Raw genomic sequence first — 26,763 nt, 5'->3', positions numbered from 1 at the left:
GTTTAATTTTGACTAGTCAACTATTGTAGAAAATACAAACATATTGCAAGGCACTGAAGTCAGGTCTTTAAACAAATACCACGTTATGCATAATTTAATAAAATGCACTTATAAAACAGCAAACTCAAGCTTAGTACCTCACCCAGAAGCAGCACCCATGCTCACGTTACCCCTCGCGCTCACAGGCTCTGACACACAGGGTTAAATAGACAGTGGCTAGTCAATGTCAGAACTAAATGAAAATCAGTGACTTGGAGCAACTCATTAAAAGAAAAGTTTAAAGCAGGAGAGCTCTTGCCATAGGTTTTCATAGAAATGATGCTTCTCAAACTGTGAGGTTAATTAATGTCTTTGTTGAAGAACTAGCCTCTTTGAAAAAGTAAAAAGAAAAACATTTTCATTGAAACACAAGCTCCCATTAATTTCTCTGGGACCTTTATTTTTATTTTTTGGAGACAATATCTCAGCATACAAGTCCTGAACATAGCTTATGTCTATCAGGCTGGCCTTGAATTCACAGAGCTCTCTACCTTCCTCTGCTGGGATTAAATGTGTGTGGCACCACACTTGGCCTCTCTGGGACCCTAAATAACTATAATTTGCTGCTACTATGACTAAGGCAATTTAGCAACTCGAAGAAGTATAGCAAGAAACCAGAGGAAGAGATGACCAGCCATCAGTGTGCAGTGTGGTTTCCTTTGCTGTGTGGGAACAGCGCTGTTTCTTTGTACATGCATGTGTGTGTGTGTGTGAAAGCTGAGTACTGAATCTAGACCCTTGCATATGCTGCTTGAAGTTTTACACTTCATACCAAAATGTTCCACTGTCAAGAGTGGGCAGTTATTCTTAGACACTGTTTGTCATACTTATAGAAAACAAGAGTTTAGTGATCTCAAAAGATTGCTCCAAACATAATTTTCTACAGGGAAAAAAAATAAAACAAACCAACCAACCAATTTCAGTGACAAACCACACTTAATATTTCATTTTTCTCTGGATTAAAATAAAACAAAAAAAATGTTGAAATGTAAAAACATGACTGGGATTGCTGAGCCTTGCTAGGTGCAATCTGCAGAGGACGCATAGGCCAACCAAGGCAAAATACAGAACAGAGAAAAAGATTTGCTCTTTAGGTCAGAAATTATTTCATTTTCCTTTCTTCTATATCCCAAACCATATAAAACTTCCTTAGAGTTGCCCCCCCAGTCCCAAAGAATACAATGACAGTTTGAGAAATCCTGAACAAGTATTAGAACATAGAGTTAGGGTATTATGTGTCAGTTACGTGGTAAAACAGATTAGTATTAACATGAGCCTGCAAAATTAAAGCAACCCCTACTTGGGAAAAAGAGCGGATAAAATCTTACGTGTACTCCGGTGCAGAAATCGATGCCTGGAACCTTGAAATTTTATTTCTTGGGGCAGAATCTGATCTGTGCCACCTTAAATAATAATTACGTTTCTTTTACATATTCAGCTTTTATAACAAGAAAATGATTCTACTATGATTCTACTGTCACAATTCATTTTTGTGCCAACAATCAACCTCACTGCTTCTTAAAAGTAATTAAGGAAACAAAGTTCCGGCCCATTTAAACTTTTCTTCATGAGCTGTAGAATAAACTAGATTGGAGGCAGACAAAGGGTCATGCGTAATAGTCTATAATCAATCTAAAAAAATAGGTTAAAGTAGGAAGAGCTCAACAATTTCTGTAGCAGATGTAACTGTAGCTGTATGGATAGTTTCTTGCTTACCAAATGAACAAAGCCCATTTTATGCACATCATACAAAGACCTAAGGTTAATTAGACATAAGAAAGCTCTAACTAGGAATTTAGTTACAAATAGTAACATTAACAATGCTATGAGAATGGGCAAAATATCAAAATCTTTGTTTTTATTAGATATATAGAAAATGCCATGAAGGCAATTTAAAGAGAATAAAGTATTGATTAGCTCTTAACCTTTGTGTTATGAGGAACTTACATATAGATCTTTTTCCTTTTTCTTCATCTAAACTTTGCCATCAATACAATATACTTTGTAAAAGGTTGATATAATACTGAAGTAACCATGCTTTAATTTTAATGATATAAAAGGTCAATTAAGAGCCTAAACAACAAGTCACAATTTAAATAGTAGGAAAGCCTACGAGAAGATTCTGCGGCCTTACAACTACACAATTACACACAGAAGGTAACTGGATTAGAGCTGTCCTATCCACATTAGCCATACGACTAAACTGTGGAGTCTATTCACTATGTGTATATTTGGAAACAATTTTAGACAAATGTGTTTCATGGGTCTGTTGACATCTGCCAATAAGATACCTTAGGAAAACAGACACTGAATCATTAACGGTTGAGCCTTTCAGATAGTCTTCCATAAAGGAGATATATATTCATTTTAACCCAACTTCTTCCTATGTGATCCTTCAGGATAACTCCAACTACCATGAGAGACTCCAAGTCATCAAAGAACTCAATTTTTCCTTGCATCCACATAAAAGAACAAAAATTTCAACATAGCAAACAAAAACTTACATTTGGGATACAACTTCACTGATTATGTAGAGATGCCAGTGAATTTGTTCATATGATATCTTTCAAAGAGAAGACAAAAACAGTCTTCTTTCAATTCTGATTATTAACCCCAAAGAGCCCATTCTGCACCATTTTGCTCTGCAGCGAGGTCTCAACTATAACTTAATATGGTACACTGTAAGAACACTAATTGTACTGTGCTCTAGTTATTCTGTAAGCTCTCAAAGGAGACGTGTCATCGCTGGATGTTTGCTGAGTTCCCAGAGAAGCTAACATGATGCTTGACATCACAAAGGGTTCCTGATGAGTTCACGAAGACTGACCAAAAAGTGAAGGAGAAAGAATATTCAGTTTCCTTAAAAGGGACAGACACACAGAAGAGGAAAACAGGACTGAATAGCTCTCACAACGGACAAAACTGTTAGACTGTATAACTACAGTAAGTACAGTACAAGGTGCTATCCATTGATGTAAAACAGATTTTAAAAACTATGAGAATTATTCAGAAAAAGATATATACAGACAAAATACAGAAGAAAATCTACAATGACCTTTGCTACAAACAAGGCTACAATGCTGTGATTCTACTCACATGGAATCGTTTCTGACCAGCTGTCCATTCTGGCGAACAGCATTCTCACTCATAGAACGTTCTCTTTTTAGCCTGCCAACTGCTCGGATCTGTTAAGGCAAAAACAAAGGGAAGGAATGGAATATTCTTAGTAGCTTAGAAGCTATTTAGCATTAAAAAAAAAAACACAGGAAACTTCATCCAAGACTACTCATAAAAATACAAGGAGCTAAGAAAAGCCAACCAAGAAGCAAAACCTGGGCATTACAGACAGGTAAGACTTGGTCTTAAATTTTCTTTTTCCTTTTTCTTTGTGTATGTGTGTGTATCTGTGTGTGTGCTGATATCAACCTATGTATATGTGTGTATGTGTGTGTGTGCTGACATCAACCTCTGTATATGTGTGTATGTGTGTGTGCTGACATCAACCTATGTGTATGTGTGTATCTGTGTGTGTGCTGACATCAACCTATGTGTATGTGTGTATCTGTGTGTGTGCTGACATCAACCTCTGTGTATGTGTGTATCTGTGTGTGTGCTGACATCAACCTCTGTGTATGTGTGTATCTGTGTGTGTGCTGACATCAACCTATGTGTATGTGTGTATCTGTGTGTGTGCTGACATCAACCTCTGTGTATGTGTGTATCTGTGTGTGTGCTGACATCAACCTCTGTGTATGTGTGTATCTGTGTGTGTGCTGACATCAACCTCTGTGTATGTGTGTATCTGTGTGTGTGCTGACATCAACCTATGTGTATGTGTGTATCTGTGTGTGTGCTGACATCAACCTCTGTGTATGTGTGTATCTGTGTGTGTGCTGACATCAACCTCTGTGTATGTGTGTATCTGTGTGTGTGCTGACATCAACCTCTGTGTATGTGTGTATCTGTGTGTGTGCTGACATCAACCTCTGTGTATGTGTGTATCTGTGTGTGTGCTGACATCAACCTCTGTGTATGTGTGTATCTGTGTGTGTGCTGACATCAACCTATGTGTATGTGTGTATCTGTGTGTGTGCTGACATCAACCTCTGTGTATGTGTGTATCTGTGTGTGTGCTGACATCAACCTATGTGTATGTGTGTATCTGTGTGTGTGCTGACATCAACCTCTGTGTATGTGTGTATCTGTGTGTGTGCTGACATCAACCTCTGCGTATGTGTGTATCTGTGTGTGTGCTGACATCAACCTCTGTGTATGTGTGTATCTGTGTGTGTGCTGACATCAACCTATGTGTATGTGTGTATCTGTGTGTGTGTGCTGACATCGAACTCTGGCCTCCACATGTATCTGTGTGTGTGCTGACATCAACCTCTGTGTATGTGTGTATCTGTGTGTGTGCTGACATCAACCTCTGTGTATGTGTGTATCTGTGTGTGTGCTGACATCAACCTCTGTGTATGTGTGTATCTGTGTGTGTGCTGACATCAACCTATGTGTATGTGTGTATCTGTGTGTGTGCTGACATCAACCTATGTGTATGTGTGTATCTGTGTGTGTGCTGACATCAACCTCTGTGTATGTGTGTATCTGTGTGTGTGCTGACATCAACCTCTGTGTATGTGTGTATCTGTGTGTGTGCTGACATCAACCTCTGTGTATGTGTGTGTCTGTGTGTGTGCTGACATCAACCTCTGTGTATGTGTGTATCTGTGTGTGTGTGCTGACATCAACCTATGTGTATGTGTGTATCTGTGTGTGTGCTGACATCAACCTCTGTGTATGTGTGTATCTGTGTGTGTGCTGACATCAACCTATGTGTATGTGTGTATCTGTGTGTGTGTGCTGACATCGAACTCTGGCCTCCACATGTATCTGTGTGTGTGCTGACATCAACCTCTGGCCTCCACATGCATACCTTTTAAGGTTAACCCAAAAATTTAACAGCCATGATCAAGTATATTTTATTCATGCATAGCGAGTACTACTGTGTTGGTTTATAAGAATCTGATTGGGACTTGCCTGCCTGCCTGCTTGCTATAGCAGCCACGGCTGCTTTCTTTAAAATGGAATAGCTTTTCCACATGAGAGGGATGGAAGGGAAAAGCTGCTTTGCTCCAGGCTACTCCCTGGAAGTTGGGTCATAAGCCCTTTTATGTCTAGATATACAGTACACAGCACTAGAGACGACACACACAAGCATTAATGGTCTCCTCTAATGTATTCAAACTCCAAGCAATATGCATAAACAACAAAAGCCCTTTTATACTTCTGTTTACTGCTTCTCTAGACTTGTATTAAACCCATCACTACTTTAAAATCTATTCATTTTTTAAATGGTAGCTTAGTATTTAAAATTGTAAAATGGTTTGTACAAGTTACAGAGCAATCACAGGCTAAGAAAACTCAGACAATAGAGTTAACAAATGTAATGACAAAAGGTCGAGAACAACAACAACAACAACAACATCTGTTTTACAAAGACCTCAGCATTTGCCCTACACTCCTTTTTAAGGTCTTTGTTTTAAAACAATACAGCACAAGTTGGCCTGGAATTTGTGATCTTCCTGTTTCAGCCTGTAAAGTGCCGGGATTACATGTGTGTACTACCCCCTCCAGGAATAATTCTTGCTCTCTCTGGGACCTTGACTGGAGCAATGGGGAAAAGTAGGAGGTTGTGGAGAGAACACCTCGGGTGGACATCTTCCACATTGCAAATATGATCAATTTCCAAAACTTAGAGTAACTAACAAGGAGAACAGCTGAGACAATAATTAAGGTTATGGGACGGAGGCACGAGCAATGTGTCACTGTGAAGAGGTCTTGCTTATGACAAGGGTATGCTGGTTAGTTTTATGCCAACTTGATACATTCTAGAGCTATTTTGGAAGAGGAAACTTCAATTGAAAAAGTGCCCCACGACTGGCCTGTGGGCAAGCCAGTAATTCATTTTCTTTACTGATGGTCACTGTGGGAGGTGCCAACACAGGGCTGATGGTTCTGGGTGCTACAAGGACATAAGTGAAGTGAGCCTTGGAGAGCAAGCCTGAAATCAGCACTCCTCCATGGTCTGTATGTTAGCTCCTGTCAAGTCCTGTTTGATTTCTTCAATAATGGACTGTCACATGGAATTGAAACAAACCGTTTACGCCCCAAGTTGTATTTGGTCACGGTGTTTAACCACAGCAAGAGAAACTCACGACAAGGGTGCAATTGGTAGCTAAACAAAGACTGAATGCATGTGAATCAATCATCCATGGGTGTATGTGCACAATATAAAACCACAAAAACGGTTCTCATTTTAACACTTTGCTTTTTCTGTTCCCGGACTCCCAGCTCCTCTTCCCATGGATAAGGGGGAAGAAAAGAGAGTAAACAATTTGTCACGAAATTGTGATGAGATTCATATGCATGAGTTTTTTGATTTTATTTTTAGCCATTGCAGGACATACCGGAGCATGCACTGGACACCTGGAAGTCATCATCATCAATGAATTTATGGGTACACTAGTATGGCTTGTTATACTTCAGGTCAGCTATGGTCTGCTTCTCATCTCACGGTGGTTTGATCAACTACATTGGGCCATCAGAGGGCACTGATAACTACCTGCTGCCTTGAATGCTTGCTAGGTTAACTTCTGCGCAATCTTCAGCCTCCAGGAGCATTTGGTGCTAAGCATACCCATGATAAGGCTGTTTGAGCTGGATATCAGCTCTGGCTGTACATCTGTACACAACTGATGCAGGATTTGACTGCTTCTGCTGAGGCCTGTTGGACTGAACAAAAGCTCCCTTTGTGAAAATATTCTTTTCTTGTTTTCCAAAATCAGGTCCTGGTTTTCACAGGCCAAATGACTGCTCCTCCTAGATCACCTGATACTTCTTGTGTCCATATGGGGGTTCAGTGCTCTTCTGGTTTATTTTACAAATGAATAGCATTACTGTACTTTTCTCTAAAGTAAGAACAGCTAATTTGGGGTCTGCTTTCTCTTTGTACTTAAGTGAACTTTTCAAAGAGCCTTTAAAAGTTATTACAGTTAATCTTTCCAGAGCATACTTCTGCTTGACAGACTGGACATGATGGTAGGTCAAATCTCGTTTGAACACACTCTTCAAGGTACAAAACGCACAGGGATAATTTCTACCTCTTTTTCATAGACCTCTTTCCATGTCCTCTGAAAGATCTCACCCTGGCACTACCCACCTACGGAAGTTCCTTTTTGAGAGGTAGTGTTGATGCAAAAGTCTCTGTCTCCTTCATCACACACTCAGATCTACTCTAAGAATTTTCAGAATAGCCATGATTCAAACACTCAAGTTTGAGGCCCTGTTCACATGACTTACTGCACAGCTCTTCAATTCTTTCGGTAGGTAGGATTACCAAGCCATGTTTTTGTCTAGAGGTGTCTTCCAAATATTGGTAAACATTGCACATATTGTCTTAGGGTTACTATTGCTAAGATGAGACACTCTGACCAAAAGCAAGTTAGGGAGGAAAGGGTTTATTCAGTGTATGCTTCCATATCACAGTTCATCATTGAAGGAAATCAGGACAGGAACTCAAACAGGGCTGGACCTGGAGGCAGGAGATGATGTCATGGATAGGTGTTGCTTACCAGCTTGCTCCTCGCGGCTTGCTCAGTCTGTTTTCTTATAGAACTCATGACCATTTAAGTCCAGGAATGGCACCACCAAAAACGGGCCAACCTCCCCCACCCCAATCAATAATTAGCTTGCCTACAACCCCATTTTATGCAGCTTATGAAGGTATTTTCTCAACTGGTGTTCCCTCCTATCAGATGACTCTAGCCTGTATCCAGTGGATATAAAATTAGCCAGCATGCATACCGAAAGTGTCCATCGATTTTCCCATTATTAAAGAACTTGAGAAGCTCTGTGTGTACTAATGTCATCTCCTCACCTTGTCCTATACAGATGGAAAACTTACAGAGGGCAGGTATGTACTATACTTTTTACTGCAGTGCTTCATACATAAAATCTCAAAAAATGGTTGCCAAATTAAATTTTAGAAGTAACTTAGATAATTTTGGGCCATAATTAATATTCCAATTGCAGTGCTTTTCACAAAGATGATATGCAGGATGTTCATTCTGGTATTTATGAGCATGTGAGCTTAATCACCTAAGAAGAAACTAAATGTAAAAAGAGAGTATGTCCTAGGAATTGCACTGACCTGGTTTACATGAAATGCATAATGGAAAAATTAAAGTAGACAGAGGAGTGCCAGTTGTAATAAAAATGAATGTCAGCACACAGTCTTTAAGAACAGGCTTCAATACTGGTCTTAAGTCAACGTCATTGGCAAGACTTTAATTTTACTGTTCATCTCTTTAAGTCCATTTTAACACCAACTTTCTGTCAATAGGGACATCACTGTTATAACTTGGTGGGAACTTCATATCAAGCTGTAGGAATGGGTAGTGTCAAGAGAAAGGGTTTCTTAGTTTTGTTTGCCAGATGATTCCATACCAAAATGGCAGAGTCATTCATTATTTCTTAGTGCAAAGCTTCCTTTCCCAGGAAGAGTAGTAAAGCCCTTGCCTAGCAGGTCCAAGTGCTGGCTCGATCTCCAGCACTCAGAGACCAAAAACAAATTTTGAGACTCTCTGCATCATTATAGGTATAACAGTTATAGCTGTTCTTCTTTTAAGTCTACATAAATGGTAGCAATACTTGCTCTTCCAAGATTTTCACTGCACCACATAACTTTTAAATTAGAAAACAAAAACAAACTCATAATACCTTATTTAGGGAACTGTAAAATCAACTGACACCAGTATTGCCACATGGAAAACTCCTAACAAATATGACTAATGCATGCTTTGTGGCTTAACTCTTCTTTAACTTTATCTTATGCTCTTTCAAATACAAGAGAAGGTAATTCTACTTACTTCTTCATTCTGAGGAGTTGGAGGTGGTCTTTCCAAGTCCAGAAAATCTAGCGGTCTCTCACTCAGCGTGAGCACTCGTGGTGGCGTTTTCAGTGCCAGAGGTTTAAAGGGAGTGGACTGGATGAGGTCAAGTTCTGCTGGCCTTGAAAATGAAATGTCTTCATTATTTCCTAGGGGGAAAAAGGGGTGGGGGTGTTTGTTTAATGTTTTTATGCCCCGTCAGATTTGTATTACAACCTACCTGACAGCACTAGTTTCATTTTGGTATTTGGTATTCAACAATTATTTAACACCATGGTGCAGAAATTACTATGTGTGTGTTTGTGTGTGTGTGACCAAAAACAAACAAAAAACTCAAGCAACCTGTCTCTAAGTACACAACCTTCACAACACAGAAAATTTCAAATTGGCAAAACATTTGAATATATGATTCGAATGGCAGATGTCCCCTATAATCTTGCTCACATCTGAACACTTGTTCCTCAGTTGATGGCATTATTTGGGGAGGTTTAGGAGGTACGGCAAGGGAGCTCTGAGATAAAAAGCCTTACTCCAATCCCAGTTCTTTCTCTCTGCTTTGGGCTCATAGTTCCAGATGTGAGCACTCGGTCTGCTGTTTCAGTCACCAAACCTCTCCAGTGACAGTAATGGACTTCTATCCCTCTGCAACCGTAAACTCAAATAAACTCTTCCTTCTACAAATTGTTTTGGTCATGTTGTTTATCACAGCAATAGAAAAGTAATAAATACAAAAAGTAAATAAGCCAAAACCACATGCATACAATGTTCAAAGTAATCAATCATTAGGGAAATGGATATAAAATAACTAAAACTAACAAATATTGATTGAAAAGAAACATGGCAACTTAGAAAAGAATTTGTCAACATTTGAAAAAGTTAAATATAACTTAAAGTCATTTCACTTCTTGAGATATGAAGGTATATATACTCCTAAAAATTTGTACATGAATATTCCTATGTATTTCATCCTATGAATCTCAAAAAGAAAACAGCAAAATGTCCATTAATTATCAATGAATAAACCAATGATATTACTTACCAGTTAACTGGAATGAACACATAACACTTGCAACAATGTGGAGGAGTCTCAGAAAAGCATTACACTAGCCATGCAAGCAAGCCTAAGTCTGCAATTCTGCACTCAGAAGCTAAGGCAGGAGGACCCTGAGTGCCTCAGAGGTGCACTAACTCTCTGTCCCCAAATAAAAACAAAGTAGAAAGTAAACAGGGTTTGGTGGGGCAGGCCTGCAACTTGAGCAGTACAGAGGCCCAAGGAGGAGGATGACAGGGACAAGGACTGGGACTCTGTAGCAGGCAAACTCGAGGGCAGCGTGAAAAATGTAAACTCTGCCTCATGAATGAGAACTACTCAAGGAGCAGCAAGTTGAGCTCAGAGGTATAGCATTTGCCCAGAGTGCACAAGATCCTAGCTTCAAAGCCCCACAGTTGAAAAAAAAACAAGAAAAAAATTACTCTTAGCAAAAGAAACTAGGTAAAGCAGAATATATTGTACGTCTCCATTTACAGGTGATTCTAAGACAAATCTACTGTCTAGGTACAGAAAGGAGATCATGGCTGCTGAGAGCTGAAGGATTGGGAATGATGGAGAATGGGAACAGGAAGTCTTCTGAGGTGACAATGTTCTGTAACAGGACTGTGGGGCTTACATACATTTGTAAAACTAGTAAAAATACCTTTTCTCAATATTTTGAAAAACCTAAATGTTCATAAAAAAAGAAAAGATTTATTGGGGGCACTTTTAATCAAGTGTGAGATACCTGTAACAACGATCCTCTCTGGGACTTGCATAATAACACCGGCGTTGGGAACTCCTTCTTGGAATCCTTGTTCCAGGTCAGCATTTGCTGGCGCCACTTTTAACTTTTCAGGGACCCTCATTCGCTGACTAATACCTTCGGTGTATTCCATTTCATACTGAATTCGACTAATTTCTGCCATCTCAGCAGCAGTGGGAGAAGGAAATGCTGCCCCACTCACCCTACAGAAGGAAAACATGAAGATGAGGGTAGCTGAGTGTGCAGACGTCAATTCCTCTACGCAGTGATGTCAGAAGACAACACCGGACACAGACAGTGCAAAAGGAAACTTCTCACTTACAAGCGAAAGGAAAACGAATCAAAGAAAACACCTTCCTCAGCATAAAGCTCTGACTTATTTGAAAATGAACCTTGAGGACACTGAGTAGGTGCAAATTTCTAAAGTATTATATAACCACAATACAAATGCATACACATAAGCATTCTCTGTGTAAGCAAATATGCATGGAAGCAAATATGCAATTCAAAAACGCTTGAAACAAAATTTAAAATTCCCAATCAGAAGGCTAAGAGCATAGTTCAGAGGTAGAGTGCTTGTTTAACATGCATGAAGCCCCAGTCCAATGTTTAAAACTGCAAAGGAAAAAAAAATCCTAATTATGTGGAAGAATATGCCTGGGCTTAATAGCAATGAAATCAGAAATTGGCATCGTGCAAGAAATAAATCCTGTCAACAATGAAAATCAGAATCCAAAGGTAAATAAGGCTAATGCTCAATTTACCAAAAAAAAAGTATAGCTCCCTCAAAATTACATAGTACAAATCAAAACTTCTTATTGCAAGTGAATCTGATGACTGAGATTAAATGAATGTCAAATACATGATTTATATTAATAAATCCTTAATGCACACATTTATTTTCAGGGCTTAAATGTTCACATACTAACCTATATTTAGGATCATATTCTTACATTAGTTTTGAGAAGTATCAAATATCTTTGAGGGAAAACAGTGCAAATGCATCGAGTAACCTCTAAATTGGAGAGGGATCCATGATTCCAGGGAGATGGAGTTGAAAGAATGCTGCCCCCAAATAAAAAATGCTAAGGAAAGCATGAAAGAGCACGGTTAGCTTATGGCAAGCAGCTTTTAAGCTACTGTCTGTCCAACCTGTAAAACCAGCTCGACTGAGAAAAGTTTCACTGACCTTCCTAGTGGTGTGTCACTGCCCGTTTTCTGACTCATTTTAACAGAGCAAATACGTCTACAATAGCTATTAACACTGCTACCCTGCAGCTCTTTACTTTACAACAACTCCCCTACAGATCTGAACTGTTTTTGGAGGTGTACATAACAACACGGACACTGCTTTTCCAGCTGTAAAAAAGAAAGAATAAAAATCAGTATTTCAACGATTCATTTCATAAGAGAACTATGAATAAAAGTAGTTATTTGCTTAAAATGGTTTGATTTGAGAATCCAGATTTCAAACGTCTCAACTGCCACTCTACAGCACCTCACAAGTCAGAGAGATGGTATCAAACATAGTCGCTATTTCATGATTTTGCAATAAGGATAATTGAAAGTTCTATCACAATATAAAGAAAAGTGAAGTGAGATTGGGGGAAATATGGCTTCCAGAAAACTCCTCTCATCACACTCTAAGAGGACATAAAAAAATCATGAAGAAAATGCAAGGCTAAAAGTAAATGTATTTGAGGTTGCCTAAAAATTTGGTGCATAAGTGGTTTCCTGAGAAGGAAGCCAAACTACACTAAGTTCCCAGCAAAGCATATTATAGGTCAAGAGCAATAAAACATTAAAGACAATATAAATGTCTTAATCACAGGGGTTATTTTGCAAATTAGTTTAAGGCCTTTGGTTTTTGGGACAGGGTTTCTTTGTGTAAGTCTTGGCTGCCCTGGAACTCACTTTGTAGACCAGGCTGGCCTCGAACTCACAGAGATCCACCTGCCTCTGCCTCCCAAGTACTGGGATTAAAGGTGTGTGCCATCACCACCTGGCTCAATATAGATGTCTTACCATCACTTTTTTTGTTTTAAAGGAGAAATGTACTCCAGGCCTTAAAGTATACTCCTTGGAGGTTGCTTAGTGTGGTAAACCTACTTGGATTACGATTGCTAACCAGTTTCTCTTATTTTTTTTGCCTAAATGTCTCCTGTTTAAGGAACTGACATGCAGATGCCTTAACGACTAAGAAAACAGAGCCAAAGAAAAAAATTTTACTTACAAATGTGAAATAACAGACTTGCTATTTGGCACTATCTGCTTCTGGGCTTCATAGTAAATCCTTCAACTGCTCCAATATGCATGTGCTAGACTGAGAGCCACTTTTGTCCCTGAGGGAGAAAAAATACAGTGATTAAGAAGCTAGATGATGCCATTATAAGATACCTAGCTGGAAATTCTTCAAGTAAAAATACACAACTTGACACTAAGAAACAAAACAAACAGAGAAAGAATTCCAAGCTTTCCCAAGTTTTAGTGTTACAGACAGGGCCCTGTGACTAATTACCATATAAGGCAGTGGTTCTCAACCTGTGGTTTTTAACCCTTTGGGTGTCACATCAGATACCCTGCATATCAAGTATTTATATTATGATTCATAACAGTAGCAAACTTACAGTTATGAAGTAGCAATGAAATAATTTTATGGCTGGAGGAACTGTATTAAAGGGTCGCAGTGTTTGGAAGGTTGAAAAACACTGATGTAAAGTAAGACTTATCTAGAAAGCTGGCAGGACAAAGATAAGTTCAAGTTAAACTAATGTATATATACATATCATCTATTTAGTAAGGAAATTCAGTTAAATTTTCATTTTAAAACATAGAACCAGAAATAAATAAACACTGTATAAAATATATAAAAACATATAGAGAGGGCTGAGCGCTCCTCTCTCTCTCTATATATATATATAGGACATATATATATATATATATATATATATATATATATATATATATATATATATATATACATAATCTGAGTGGTGAATAATCCTAGCATTCAGGAGGCTGAAGCAGAAAGAGTTCAAGGCCAGCTTACATCACACAGAGAGACTACCTTAAAAAGTCCTACAACAGAAAAGCAGAGCATAGCAAGAAAATGAAATATCTTATCTTATGTTGGGCCTCATAAGGCCCAGGGTAACTTCCTAAGCATCACTTGCGTTTGGTGAGGCCCAGTGTGACTTCCTGAGAGTAACTTGTTCCTGGGATCATATGTCAACGTTCTCCACATTCCATCCCACGACAGGTATCCTAACTTAGGAATCTTTAGTTTGAAAAGACTCAGGAACCAAGAACAGATAGGTGTCACTAAAAGGACCTTAACTTCCTCTGAAGTTAAACGACCTAAATTTCAAAAGTAAAGAAAACTTTTCTGTTAACTTTCTATTGCCTCAGTGTTTAATTTTTATGTTTCAATAAAATAGACAAGATCTAATTATTTTTCTTCCTCATTAAATTTGATACTTTGGGTAACATCCTTTGGTGCCAAATAAACCTAATTTGGGGCTAAGGTTTTAATTCCACATGCTTTGCCATTTAGAGTCTGCTCGGTAATCACTACATGACTGATGTATAACTTGAGAAAAATCTCCCTTAGATTCTTAACTGATGTCACAGTCCGTGTTCTGGCCATTCCCAAACATCAGTAATATTTTCCAAATTCATTAGGGTCCCACATTGAATTTCTTCTTTAATGTGCCTTTAATCTTTTAAAACGCAAATCTATTTTTAAAGGAAATATTTAATCAATGCCTTGGAACATAAACATATTGTACGCATAAGTACATGTAACAAAAACAAAACTATTACAAAAAATAGGTCAAAGTGGATCAAAGGCTTTAATGTCTCCTAGAGGAAAACAGGCAAAAACCTTGAGGCTACAGAGGCATAGCCTTTCTGCAAGGGACTCCAAGGAGCCCAGGAAATAATAGCAAGAACTGGCAAATGGCACTGCATAAAATAAAAAGTTTCTAAACAAATTAGAATGGAGAGTTAGTTTACAAAAGTTTTGTCAGCTAGACTTCTGACAGGGGACTCAGATCTAGAATTTATAAGGAACTCAAATATTAACAGAAAGAACCCCAATCCAGTATCTATTAACAACAACAACAAAAAAAAAATTCACAAGAGTAAAGAGTGACCGAAAAACCTAACTAAAACGAAGTAGCTCTACCGGACAGGAAGGGAGATAAGACAAGACAGGAAGGGAGACAAGCCACAGTTCCTCCCGGAGCAGCAGCTCAGTAAAAAGCAATCCTTAGGAACCTCACAGACAACACTGATGAAAAATCTATTTCAATTCACAAGTCCTTGAACCCTCCCCCCCCACCCCCAACAATGTAAGTGCGTGCTCAGAAAACTAACCAGGACTGAACCGCCCTACTTTCTCTCTTTAGTTTTTCTCAGGGGAATCTCATTAGTAGTAGCCCAGGGGCTGAGAGTGTTTCTCACCGGGAGCTGGGGGGTGGGGGTAGACATACGTTCTCATTCACCGTCTCCCTGCGGAGGCCGGCATAGCACTACTGGGCTCAAGCTTTAGTTCTCTGCAATTAGAAAGCGCCATCAATTCAGGCAGTGCGCTGTTCTTTCTTCCCAGGGAAGGCGCCCCGCTCCTAAGCCAAGACTCTGGCTTTTGCAATTAAGACAAGAGCTCATTTTTGCAAACGGAGGTCGGGGGCTATAAGGGCTCCGGAACCTAGCTCCGAGAGGGCACCCCAAAGAGCGAGCCGGCATAGCCACCAGCGAGCAAAGATAAACGTTTTGGCCAGCTCAGGGCCTCCCAAAGGCCTTTCTTGAATTACACGGTTTTACACGCGTACACACAAAACGCGTACACACAAAAACGCGACAGCCTCAAGGTCATGCTGTGAGGTACCTGGCCCCTAGGAAGAGGTGCGCAAAAACAGCCCAGGTCCAAGCTTACAGACTTCCTCCCGCTTCCTAAACCCGATAGGGTTTGTTGTTGTTGGTTTGTTTGTTTCGTCATTAAATTGGATTTTTGTTCCACAGAACAAGATGCCCAGGTAGAAAGGGTGAAGAAGCCGGCCCCTGAGAACAGCAGGGCAGGGCCGTGAGGACAAGCCAAGGCCGGGGCCGCTCCGCCCGGCCCGGGAGGCGGGGGTCACGGCTGTGGCGCTAGGCCCGGAACCCCGCTGGGAGAGACTACAGCACTCACCCTGGGCCCGCTGGAGGGTCCCCGGAAAGGGCCGCCGCCCGCCGGCTCCGGGGCGCTCGGGCGAGCACTCGAAGAGGCCGTTGGCCGAGCGCACCAAGGCGCCCGGGCAAAGCAGCGGCGGAGCGGCCGCGGCGGGCCGGGACAGACGCGAGAACGGCCAGGACTGGCCCCTCCTAGGAACCGTAGCGGAAGTAGGTTCCTTATCATGTGACAGAGGAAGGGCGGAAGTTACGCTCAGGCTCGTGAGACGTCGCTAAAGAGCCATTTTTGTTGTGGGCAAAGCGCTCCCTCCTCAGGTTAAACCGCTCAAGTTCTTAGATTGGATACCTGTTGGGGGATTTTTAGACATCGCGATCTTTGAGAACCTCGAGTTTGCAAGGTAAACTAGTAGCCTGTTTTAAGGAACCGCCTGAATCAAAATTCGTATCGTGCGAGGCCCGAGAATTTGCGCATATAACTAAATATTGGGAATAATTCCTCAACACTCTAATTTTGGTTTTCCCTAAAACCTACAAATTAAGAATCTTAGAAAAGGGGGAAGCTAAATTTCCCCCTTGAAAATAATAGCTGTCAGAACCCTCTTTCAAATCTAATCATCCAATTTATGGCTCCTCTATGGAAGAATACGGCTGGAAAGCAAGAACCAGGCTCGCTCCCTCATAGACGAATAGAATGGAAGCCAAATCAGGAAAAACGACGTGTGCCTCAAAGTTCATAAACAGCCTAACTATTTTATCCACTGTTTTGCATCCCAGGAGTCAACCATGAAAAGATTTCTCACTTTTCCATCCACTCCTATCATAGTTGAAACTGTTGGTGCACTTTAGAAATCCCAGTACTGGGACTTGGGAGGAAGCTAGAGGATCAGGAGTTCCGGGCCAGCCTAGGCTATGTAGGGAGTGGGAGGCCTGTGACATCATCTATATCAAACATACACATTCTTTTCCTTGTGGTTATTCCTTACTAATAAAGTATAACACATCTATATTGTGTTAAACATATGTAATCTAGAGACAATTTCAAGTCTTTGTGGGCATGTACATAGGGTATTTGCAAACACTAAACCATTTTGTATAAGAGACAAACATGTAGATTTGTATAGAGCTGTGATTTTGGAATAAATCTCTCACTCCCTTGTGTAAGGGAAGAGTATTTACTCAAGTGGTGCAGTCTTGAATATAAAGCTATTCCAAAGCCAATCTTTGGCGTATTCCAATAATCACAACACTTAGGAACCAGAGATAAGAGGATGTGGGGAGTTTCCGGCTTGCCAGCACCACCAAATGTACCGTTCTCAAAACAACAAAAACAAGGATGATACCCCAGAAATGTTAATCATTCTTTCAAAATACTTTGGCAAGCTTTTTGAATTGTACTCTTGCATCCTTCCTAATATTGGTGTAGGATAAGTAAAATTTCCCTTTACCCTATTAAGAACTCAGTGGGAATCCAGTTAAGTTGACTTAAAACAGTAGCTGAACAGAAGAGAAGCATACAACTTTTATTTAGTAATGTTTGCTTGTACATTGGAGTATAGGGAAATAAGGGCCCAAAGAGACACCTGGGATCCAAAATTTATATTAGAAACTGGCCATTGTAGTAAATTGTAAAAATGTGAGACAACATTTTGGGGGGCCAGGAATTTGGCCCAAAGGGATTTGGCCCAGAGCATTGGATAAGTGCTTAGGAAGATGGGAGTTAGTCTAACTAGGTTGTTTGTTTTTCTCATCTTGTCTATATGACTTTGGCTATAAGAACAACTTCCTCCTGGGTACAAGGAAGTTAGCTTTCGTATGCAAGTTTTATTTTAGACTTTTTAACCACCTTTTTTCTCAAAATAATCTTTATTCCAAAGTGGCCTATTGTTGGTGCTGTGTCCTGCTACTTTACTGTGACAATCTTTTTTCATACATAGTAGTATTCTGTCATTCCAAGTCAGTGCCTTTAGGGTAAGTAGAGGTTAAGCTGGGTAGATCATGTGTGATCAAGACATTTAAAAGTGAAGGTCCCACTGTTTCCATTACTTTCTATAATTCTTCAATGTTACAGATTGATATTTTTGTCTCTACTCCCCCTTCTTTTCAACAAAAATCTTCTGAAATAACCATTAAAAAAATAAAGATCCATAATCTACTTACCAAACCCAAGTCTTCTCCTGTAACCCTGATTTGTCATTTATCTTCTGGCATCGTCTGAGTCTATTAAACAAGACTGCTTCACAGCATGTCAGAGTACCTACTCTAATAGTGTTAGGTTACACTATAGTGTAATAGTGTTAGGTACAGTCTTCAAAAAAAAAGGGGGGGGAGGAAGGGCAGGGTGTGTGGTATGGAGGGCATTTCTCTAACTATTCATATGGAGAGTCTATTCTTTACCGTGTTGTAGATTCATGCTGGGTCTCCTTTTCTTGTCTCACTGATGTGGACATTTCTGTTTATGACTACCGCCTTATAGTATATAAATCCACACAATCTGATCCATTTAGTTTCATCCTGTTGAATTACTTCTAGCCTTTACTATTTACGCTTCCCAGTAGGACTTAAATTCTAATAGGGTTTTACATCCAAAAATGTTTTCTTTTTTCACTTCAGATATTCTTTCTTCAGATACACTTTTCAGTTATGACAAGATTACTTTTTTAGCCGTCAAGATTTAAAATACTGTAGTTATCATCTACTGTCTTAATTTGATGGTTATTTTGGGTGAGAATGGATATTAAACAGTAGCAGATTTAATATTCTTAACTTCAAAGTTGCTTGTTGTTCTTACAGTGGCTATTATTTTTATAAAACAAAACAAACTTATTTCCTTTAAAAGAACAAAGACCTGATACAGTTGTTCTTTTAATTTTATTTTTGTCAAAACAATAGAACTTTAGTTATATTTACAGAAATATTAGTACATTGTAATATAATTTTTTTCAGGATATAACAGCATAAAATAGTCAATATATTTTAAATAAGTTTAACTTGGTTATACAGAAAATATTAAATTAAGTTTAGTGGTAGTAAGTTACATTTGAAGTATAGAAAATCCTTGTGAAATTAACAATAAAATTCAAATTTAAACATTTTTTAATACTTTTATAAATAAATTAATAATGTTTACCTTGCAAAAACAAGCCGTTGACAAGTTGGTTGTTCTAGCACACTGTGAAATTATGAAGTTGAAGCACCAAATTTAAAACAAACGTTTTGTTAATCAAGTTAAGAATTCTTAAAGATTTATTTTTATATATGTGTCTGTGCCTGTGCAAGTGAATGCCACCTGTGTATGGGTGTCCTTGGAGGCCAGTTGGATCTCTTTGAGCTGGAGTTACAGGCAGGTGTGAGTTGCCTGACCTGGGTGTTGGGAACTGTACTCTGGTCCTCTGTGGAGCAGCCAGTATTCTTAACCCCTGAGCCATTTCTCCAGCAAGATGAAGTTAAATTTTAACTTTAAAATTTACTCACAGACATTTGGGAAATAATATATATGGACTGTATTTTAATGCACGCCCTTAGAAGCGTGGCTGAATAGCTGTTGATATGGCTTCATTGGGATTTACGTGTTCAGTGTTGCCTGTCTTTCCCCCAGAAGTCAAATACTGATAAGAGGACCAGAGGAAAAAGAGGTCTGGGGGCAAATGGAAGGCAGCCATTTGACATTAGCACCAGTCTGGTAGTAAAAATGGTTTTCCCTAAAACGCAAACACCTGTGGGTTTTCTAAAAAGGCAATGGCCAAGGGGGTGGGGCCAGTTCCTTGAATGTTTCCCGAGTGAGCAGAGCGCACCAGAATCATAGGGGAAAACTTTTAAAACAAAATTCTGGGAGGCTAAGATAGAAAAATTGTGATTGGGGGGCCAGCCTTGGCTATCTGATGAAATGCCTCTCAGCCAAATGAAAGAGACTTCTGGTCTCCAATTACGGTTTCTAATTTTGCAGGTTTGGAATATTCTGGAATTGCATTGATAACAAGCTCCTGGCTGCTGCTGCTACAACTACTCAGGGGCCACACTGGTCAAGGCTAGTTCCTTCTTTTTACAGCTAGAATGGAACAAGGACAGTGGATGGTTTTTGAATAGGAAAGTTAGGTGAAATGCATAATTGAAATGAGAGGTTGCACGTCTTAGTTCAGGTGTAAAAATGTCTTGGCACCTGTCATGTGAGTTACAGAGAATGTCAACCCTTGTCTATGTCCTCGGGTCACATTTTCCAATACAAAATAGATGAGATTACAGCACCCGCCTGAACGTAAGTATCAGCACCATCAGCTCCACCTTCGTGGATCGAGGATCAAGAAATGTAAGCTTTGCCTCATGATGCCTGGCCTCCATGAGTCATTAAATGCTACTACAACTATTTGACTTATGAAATGTTTGTTTTCTTAATAGTTTTCAAGCTTTTGCTTCTGGGTGACTAAAAGAAGTTAAAGATCATGAACTCCTTGAGCATAGATCTTTTTTTAAATTTTAAAATTTTGCGCACATTGATATGTGACTGAGTGTGTGTGTGTGTGTGTGTACACGTGTGTGTGTGTGTGTGTGTGTGTGTGTGTGTGTGTGTACACATGTGTGCACACAAAGGGGCCAGCAGTAGGTGTCACTGTGAATCACCCAGTATGGGTACCGGTGGCTTCTGCCAGAGCAACAAGTGCTCTTAACTGCTGCACCGGCCTTATAGTTCTTATTTTTAAACTTTTTCTCAGGTCTTCTGAATTGTTATGAACTATTGGAAACAGTGGTAAAGGAAAAAAACCAAAACAATAATGAGGGGAGAGCCACACCTAAATATGAGACTGGTTGGTTGGTTGCTTTTGATGTGTGACAGTCTCTCTCTCTCTCTCTCTCTCTCTCTCTCTCTCTCTCTCTCTCTCTGTGTGTGTGTGTGTGTGTGTGTGTACACGTGTGTGTGTGTGTGTGTGTGTGTGTGTGTGTGTGGAGAAGGTCTTGAATATGTGGCAGTCTTTACACAAAGAGTAAGTTGTCCTCTCATGATCATATCAGAAACAAGTCTGTCTCACTACCTTCCCCTGAGACCCTGCTCAGTATATGGGACATAGGTTGGTACTGAAGAAAATATTTGTTGGGCTGAATTAAGTAAACTTGGGAATGTATCAATATACTTAAAAGCAAGTTTTAAGACATACAGTAAGGTTTACACCCAGTGGTCTCTCTCTCCACATGGTTGGTGAGAATATATAACATAAAAACGTGTATGTGTGTAATGTTTTCCAAAGGACAAGTTAAAAAAGGAACAAAGGAACAAATCTGTAAAATCGTGTCACGAACTATTTCGATCAAAGTAAAATGTTTGAAGTCTGATACACCAGCAAATGCCTCTCATTCTTCCCTGGGTTATTGAACTACTAGTTAAATTCTTTAAGGCCAGTATCTATAGGAATTGGGATAAAGTGCACATTTAGTAAATAGTGTCCTTGTTACTTGTGAGTACATTGAGAACAATGAAGAGAAATATTTCAGTGTATGTGTATAACATCCTAGTAAAAATTAATCCCCTAAGGGTAAACATTTTATCCCCTTTCAATCTATGGCCATAGAAAAATGGCAAATAGACATCGTCAACAAAACAGAAAAAAAAACCCTTACTTTATATCAAAGCCTTCAGGAAGTTTCCTTTGGTCCTAGCTTTGGGCCTATTTAAATGAGTCCTGAAACATCATGACCCTCATCCATGTGTGTTCTTGGGCATTGTACATCTCAATCGGTCTGACTATCCAGTTCCGGTCATGATGTGCTCGTGTATTGTATAGCCCCATTTCCTTCTCTAGCTGAAGTCTAAGGTCTCAGAAAGGAAGTGGGAAGAAACCAAATTTCTTAGGTCAAAGTGGTAGACAAGGAACACGTTGAACATCCCCTGGACCAACTCTCCCTTAGCTTGCAGTTCAAGCTCCACACAGACATCATTTAGTCAGTGCTTTGTGTACTAGCGGAATGTGATTTCAGTGATATTTTGTGGAAAGCTGTTGCCTTCCTAGAGGGGACTTTGAAACCACACAGGTTTATAGACCCATACTACAGACTAACTTGAATGAAATGCTTTCTGGTGTAGTGAAACGTGCCACTACCAGATCGTCACTGAACAACACTGCAAGGTTAGAGAAGAAAATACCCAAGGAAAATCCATGTACTGAGCCATGACTTTGCATTTCAAGAAGGAAAAAAGTGGTTCTATTTTCTTTGATTTCTTCAGTGTCTTTTCTTCATGCACACCTGACAGCGGCTTATGATTTTTTCTAAATCTCCAGCTTTCACAGTTGATGGAATAGGCTTTCTGAAATAAACATAATGAAAGAACTCATTGATTTGTGGATCAAAGGGGATACTTAGTTTGCTTTGAGTTTCATTAATAAATGCAGCTTATTTTAGTTAGTCTGATTTCAGAAACCTCTCTCTTTATAGAACAGAATTTCTGAAAAGATAAATTTGTGTTTGCATATATAACATATTATCAATAGTTTATATTTTAGTTATGTTTCATCAGAATTCACAGAACACAGACTTTCCTGCAAACCTACAGGTCACTTTTTGAAGACTATTCCTTCCCATTTAAATACTCATGAGTCTTCTCATATAGTACTTTAGGATCAGATAGTGTTTTTATTCAGTAATTTACTATAAACCCATATTGTGTTGAATATGCTTAATGATGACAAGATCATGTGTACTCTTAGTCTTTACTGACACAATGAGAAATAGAGTCTGCTTGCTGACTTCAAAATAATTCTAACCTAGGACTGTGAAGGTAGACAGGATTTTATTGGCAGGAGTGAGAGAGTTAATGTAAGGACATCCATACACAGGTAAAATAAAAAGCAGATACAGGCAGCCTTGAACGTTCCACAGTCAAGTCATCAGATTAAGGCTGACTTTGCACATTACCTGAACATTCTTTCTCGGTTTAACGAAGCCAGCCAGAAGCTGTAGGAGTTTGAATAGTAGTTACACGTTCCTCGTCCATGGCATTCTATAAACGGACTGGCTCGGAACTCCTCCAGGCAGGAGCCAGGTGATGCGAGCGCTTGTCCCGCTCCCTCGGAGCCAGCACTTGTGAACTGTCGCAACAAAAAGATCCCATTGTAAACCATTACCTATTGTATTTCAAATACAATTTTCTACAGTTTTGGGTGGGTAGGGAGCAGTAATCTAAAGCAACAGGAACGGAAAAAGAAAACATAGACAGAAATTTCTTCTATTTTATCCAGATTTATTTACACTCTGGGCATGCTCTAGAAAGAGATACAGTCTTCCCAAGGAAAGAGAGAGCTGGAAGTTCTCTTGCCTTATCTTTCAGCAGACAGGTCAGCACCTAGACCCATGACCATTACTGTTTTCTCTATTTCTCAGTCTGTTGTCTGTCTTTACCTGAGAAGACCATGGTCCCTGCTGTCCTTACTGCCCAGAAGTTGGGACTCATGATGGGTGCTCAGTATGGTTTTTAAGTTAATTACTGATCGGGCGGACAGCTAGCTGTGAGGGAAGAAGGGCGAATGCTCTGTCCTAACGAGGCTGTGCAGAATGTGAGCACTGATGCCTACATGCCATTAGCACTGTAGAGGGTTGGTCCGTGCTCTTAATTTAGCACTCATGTCAGGGCTTTTCTTAAGAGGCTTCTTCCCATTGTTAGTGCCATAGGAGCATCAGAGGGGCATAGTACGAAGCATATGTTGTCCCTTCATAATCATGATACCTTTAGAAAACAGCTCGATTTTTACTTATGAATCCACAGACACTAAGAAGTACTCCCCCGGTGATCAAAGCATTACAGACAATGTAGGTAAAGAAACCATCACAAAAATGCATACACAGGCTATTTCCATTAAAGAGTAGCCGTTTCTCACTTAAATGCTACAATTAGGGATTTGTGGGGAATCTGAGTTGTCTGTTTAAAGTTATAAATTATATTTGTTTGACGTGTGTGTGTGTGTGTGTGTGTGTGTGTGTGTGCGTGCGTGCACATGTGTGTGTGTACACGCATGCCACAGCAAATGTATGGCAGCCAGAGGACCGCTTGGGGAAGCTTATTCTCTTTCTACCGTATAAGTCTTAGGGATTTAATCCAGATCATCAGACTTGGCGGCAGTGCCTTCCCCCACTGCGCCGTCTTTCTATCTCTTATTTTCCAGTGCTTCATGACTTTTCAACACTATCAACGTTATGACTCTTTTGTTGTTAATGTTTTTATTTATTGAGACTGGTTTTTTTTTGTAGCCCACCCTGACCTCAAACTTGTTACGTAGTCGAGGATAACCTTGAATTTTTGATCCTCCTGCACCTATCTCCTAAATGCTGGGACTACTCAGTTCTCTGGACTACTGAGAAATGGAACCAAGGACTCTGGGCACGCTAGGAGAACACCACCTGCGGAGTTGATTGCCCAGCCCTTTGAAGTGTGTTTTCAGATTGTCAAACATCTACGGCATATTACACGTATTACCAGGTAGGGGATCCCATTTTCTATACAAGATTCTATAGGTAATAATCATTACTTCAAATGTGCTACAGTTTTTTTCTTCTTCTTACCATAACGAAGGAAAACCCTTTCCAGAGAGAAACCCAGCCATGGGGACATGGAGGGACAGCTGGCGTTTGGCTGTGAACAGCTATGGCCATGGCAGGACCTTCACAGACCATACACCTGGAAAATGAAACCAATAGTATGACGGCCACTTCCTACCCTTACAGTCCTCACAAGTTAAGCAATCCACTTACAAAATGAGGGGACTGGGTTTTTACCTGCTAATATAGGGTTCGAGAGCTCTGCCCGTAACTGGAGCCATGTCCATTGGCATCACAGCTGGTGTTGACAGCCAGTATGAATAATCATTCCGTGATGCAAAGTTACATACATTATTGATGTTACAGAATAAGAATGGCATTGTGGAGAATCGCTGCAGGCAGCTGCCCAGAGTGCCTAATAAAACACGAAGCTGAGTATCACTTCCTGAATTACGGTCTTTGTATCATTATTTAGACATGGGTTAATTATTCAATAACCAGTGAGAAATCTTCACAAAAAGAAAAAAAAGAGAAAGGAAAAAGAAAAGAAAAAATAGAAAAGAATTATTTTCAAAGTGTGCTGCTGAAAATCTGTAAGAATGATAAAAGTCGAAGCTCCAAATGGGTAAGCAAACATTCCCCTATCAAGGATGCTTTCTACAGCTTTCCTAACCAGTTTGGATAGAACTTGGGGCCCGAAGTTGTTCAGCTGGGACAATGTCTTTGGTATTCATAGTAGCTAATAACCAGAGGAAGCTTTAGAAAAGATTAATTTGAGGATTAACAAAAGACAGATAGTTGGGGCAAAAATTGTTGGCATTGACCAACCTAGGTGGGTTCCTTCTAGCAGTTTACACATCAGGGCGAAAAGTAAAACTTGGGTTATAATTGTTTCCTCAAATGCCCCAGAAGACGCTAACAGTTTACAGTGACCTTCAGAGAAAGCTCCCATCCGATAAATATTTTAGAGTCTGCATCATAGACTGGAAACTAGAACCTTACCAAGGTCTTGTCCGTGTGCACGCTCGTTTCCTTGCACAAAAAGAAGAGAAAACCCACTGTAGAGCGGCTGTGTTCCTTCAGGACACGAAGGAATGGATGTGGTTTGACTGTGCCGGGTGAAGACAAACCCTTGCATTCTTGTCCCAGAGGCAGGTGTGCCCCTGTCTCCAGGTTTTCCCTTTAAGCCTGGCAATCCATCTAATCCAGGTGGTCCTTTGAAAAACAAATTATACACGTTGCAACATGACCAGACTCTCAAACCTGTTTTCCAAAGTAGCAATTTAAATCAATTTATGTGGCCCATAAGCCTCTGATGTGAAATGGAGTCTTAGGAAAGAATGGGGGTCATAAAATGGCTAGGCTGGTTTATTTTAGTTATCAAGAGGGTTAAGAACCACTAAGGAGCTTACTAATACATACCTGGGTGTGTCTGTGGAGTTTTTAGAAACAATTAGATCATGAGGGTCTATCCTAATGAACGCATTGATGCCCTGATGGATTCATAGATGATGATTTTATTGGGAGTTGGTGAGGGGACGAAGTGGGTTTTTTTCTTAAATACTGGATCTTGCCTTAGTCCTTTCTGTAAGGCTTTTCCTGTTTTCTGTCTTCCATGCAGTGAGCAACGCTCCTCCACCATGTGGCATCCGAGCGTAGAGCCAAACAACCATGGACTGAGCCCTCTGAATCCAAATGCCAAAGTAAATCTTCCCCCTCTACATTATTATTATTTCTACTACTACATTATTTATAACAGGTGTTTTGTTCAATGACACAAACATAATGTATACAAAGGAAAAATAATATTAAAGATTAGTTTATCACCAGATGCATCTTATCAAAGGTACTTGTATGTATCTTGAGTTTTTTGAGGTCAGATCTTTTTAACCCTTGAATTCCCTTGGGATGTCTGGCATAGCATCCTGCATTTGAGTTGGTCGTCCTTGTATACATTTTGTATGTATGAATGAATTTGTGAATGGCTTGCCTGACAATGTGTGTGTATGGTGGGTGGGGGGGCACAGAATCAAATAAAATACCTACAACGTGTAAGGCTGTTCACGTAGATAATAAAAATTACAAAGTTTTTGATAAATTCAGAAAACAATTATGTAAAACTTTGAAAGTTCTTTCTAGAGGTGCAAACTTTCAGAAAGTGTCTGATACATTAGCAAGGCAAGCAGACTTCTTTCTACTGTAACAAGGGTTCTTGGTTATCCGGAAGAGTCACAAACCAAGCAGTATTTATGCTTCGCCTTTCCTCTGCAGTAGGAGGAGGCTGGTTTACTTTT

At 39.7% G+C, this 26,763-nt stretch overlaps 2 protein-coding genes and 1 long non-coding RNA gene across 20 annotated transcripts in view; 1 reads left to right on the top strand and 2 right to left on the bottom strand.

Annotated features, from left to right (window-relative positions):
- The window catches only part of Mff (mitochondrial fission factor), a 29,556-nt gene extending 13,394 nt beyond the window's left edge, over positions 1-16,162 (bottom strand). For 4 of the 17 annotated variants that reach the window (XM_075951976.1, XM_075951978.1, XM_075951981.1 and 1 more), the window contains exons 1-7: positions 15,972-16,162; positions 13,017-13,125; positions 11,973-12,142; positions 10,766-10,986; positions 8,967-9,136; positions 3,136-3,224; positions 1,368-1,442 (exon numbers count right to left, since the gene is read on the bottom strand). In XM_075951976.1, the coding sequence (XP_075808091.1) occupies positions 1,368-1,442; positions 3,136-3,224; positions 8,967-9,136; positions 10,766-10,986; positions 11,973-12,010 (593 nt within the window). In that variant the 5' untranslated portion in view covers positions 12,011-12,142; positions 13,017-13,125; positions 15,972-16,162. Of the gene's footprint in view, positions 1-1,367; positions 1,443-3,135; positions 3,225-8,966; positions 9,137-10,765; positions 10,987-11,972; positions 12,143-13,016; positions 13,126-15,671; positions 15,791-15,971 lie in introns of those variants that run through there. The other 13 variants (XM_075951982.1, XM_075951986.1, XM_075951990.1 and 10 more) reach the window with 8 other exon arrangements.
- Positions 16,163-20,106: 3,944 nt separating this feature from the next.
- LOC142837210 (uncharacterized) lies at positions 20,107-26,222 on the top strand. The gene is made up of 3 exons (XR_012908214.1): positions 20,107-20,204; positions 24,182-24,410; positions 26,091-26,222. It is a non-coding gene; the product is annotated as an uncharacterized LOC142837210 (long non-coding RNA).
- Col4a3 (collagen type IV alpha 3 chain) overlaps positions 20,200-26,763 on the bottom strand; it is a 128,581-nt gene continuing 122,017 nt past the window's right edge. For both annotated transcript variants that reach the window (XM_075952200.1, XM_075952201.1), the window contains 5 exons: positions 25,472-25,684; positions 24,707-24,884; positions 24,494-24,608; positions 22,853-23,025; positions 20,200-22,244 (listed from right to left, as the gene is read on the bottom strand). In XM_075952200.1, the coding sequence (XP_075808315.1) occupies positions 22,160-22,244; positions 22,853-23,025; positions 24,494-24,608; positions 24,707-24,884; positions 25,472-25,684 (764 nt within the window). In that variant the 3' untranslated portion in view covers positions 20,200-22,159. The remainder of the gene's footprint in view (positions 22,245-22,852; positions 23,026-24,493; positions 24,609-24,706; positions 24,885-25,471; positions 25,685-26,763) is intronic.

This window comes from Microtus pennsylvanicus, chromosome 17, assembly GCF_037038515.1.
Source record: "Microtus pennsylvanicus isolate mMicPen1 chromosome 17, mMicPen1.hap1, whole genome shotgun sequence".
NCBI lineage: Eukaryota > Metazoa > Chordata > Mammalia > Rodentia > Cricetidae > Microtus > Microtus pennsylvanicus.
This window is presented reverse-complemented; position numbering and strand designations above follow the sequence as displayed.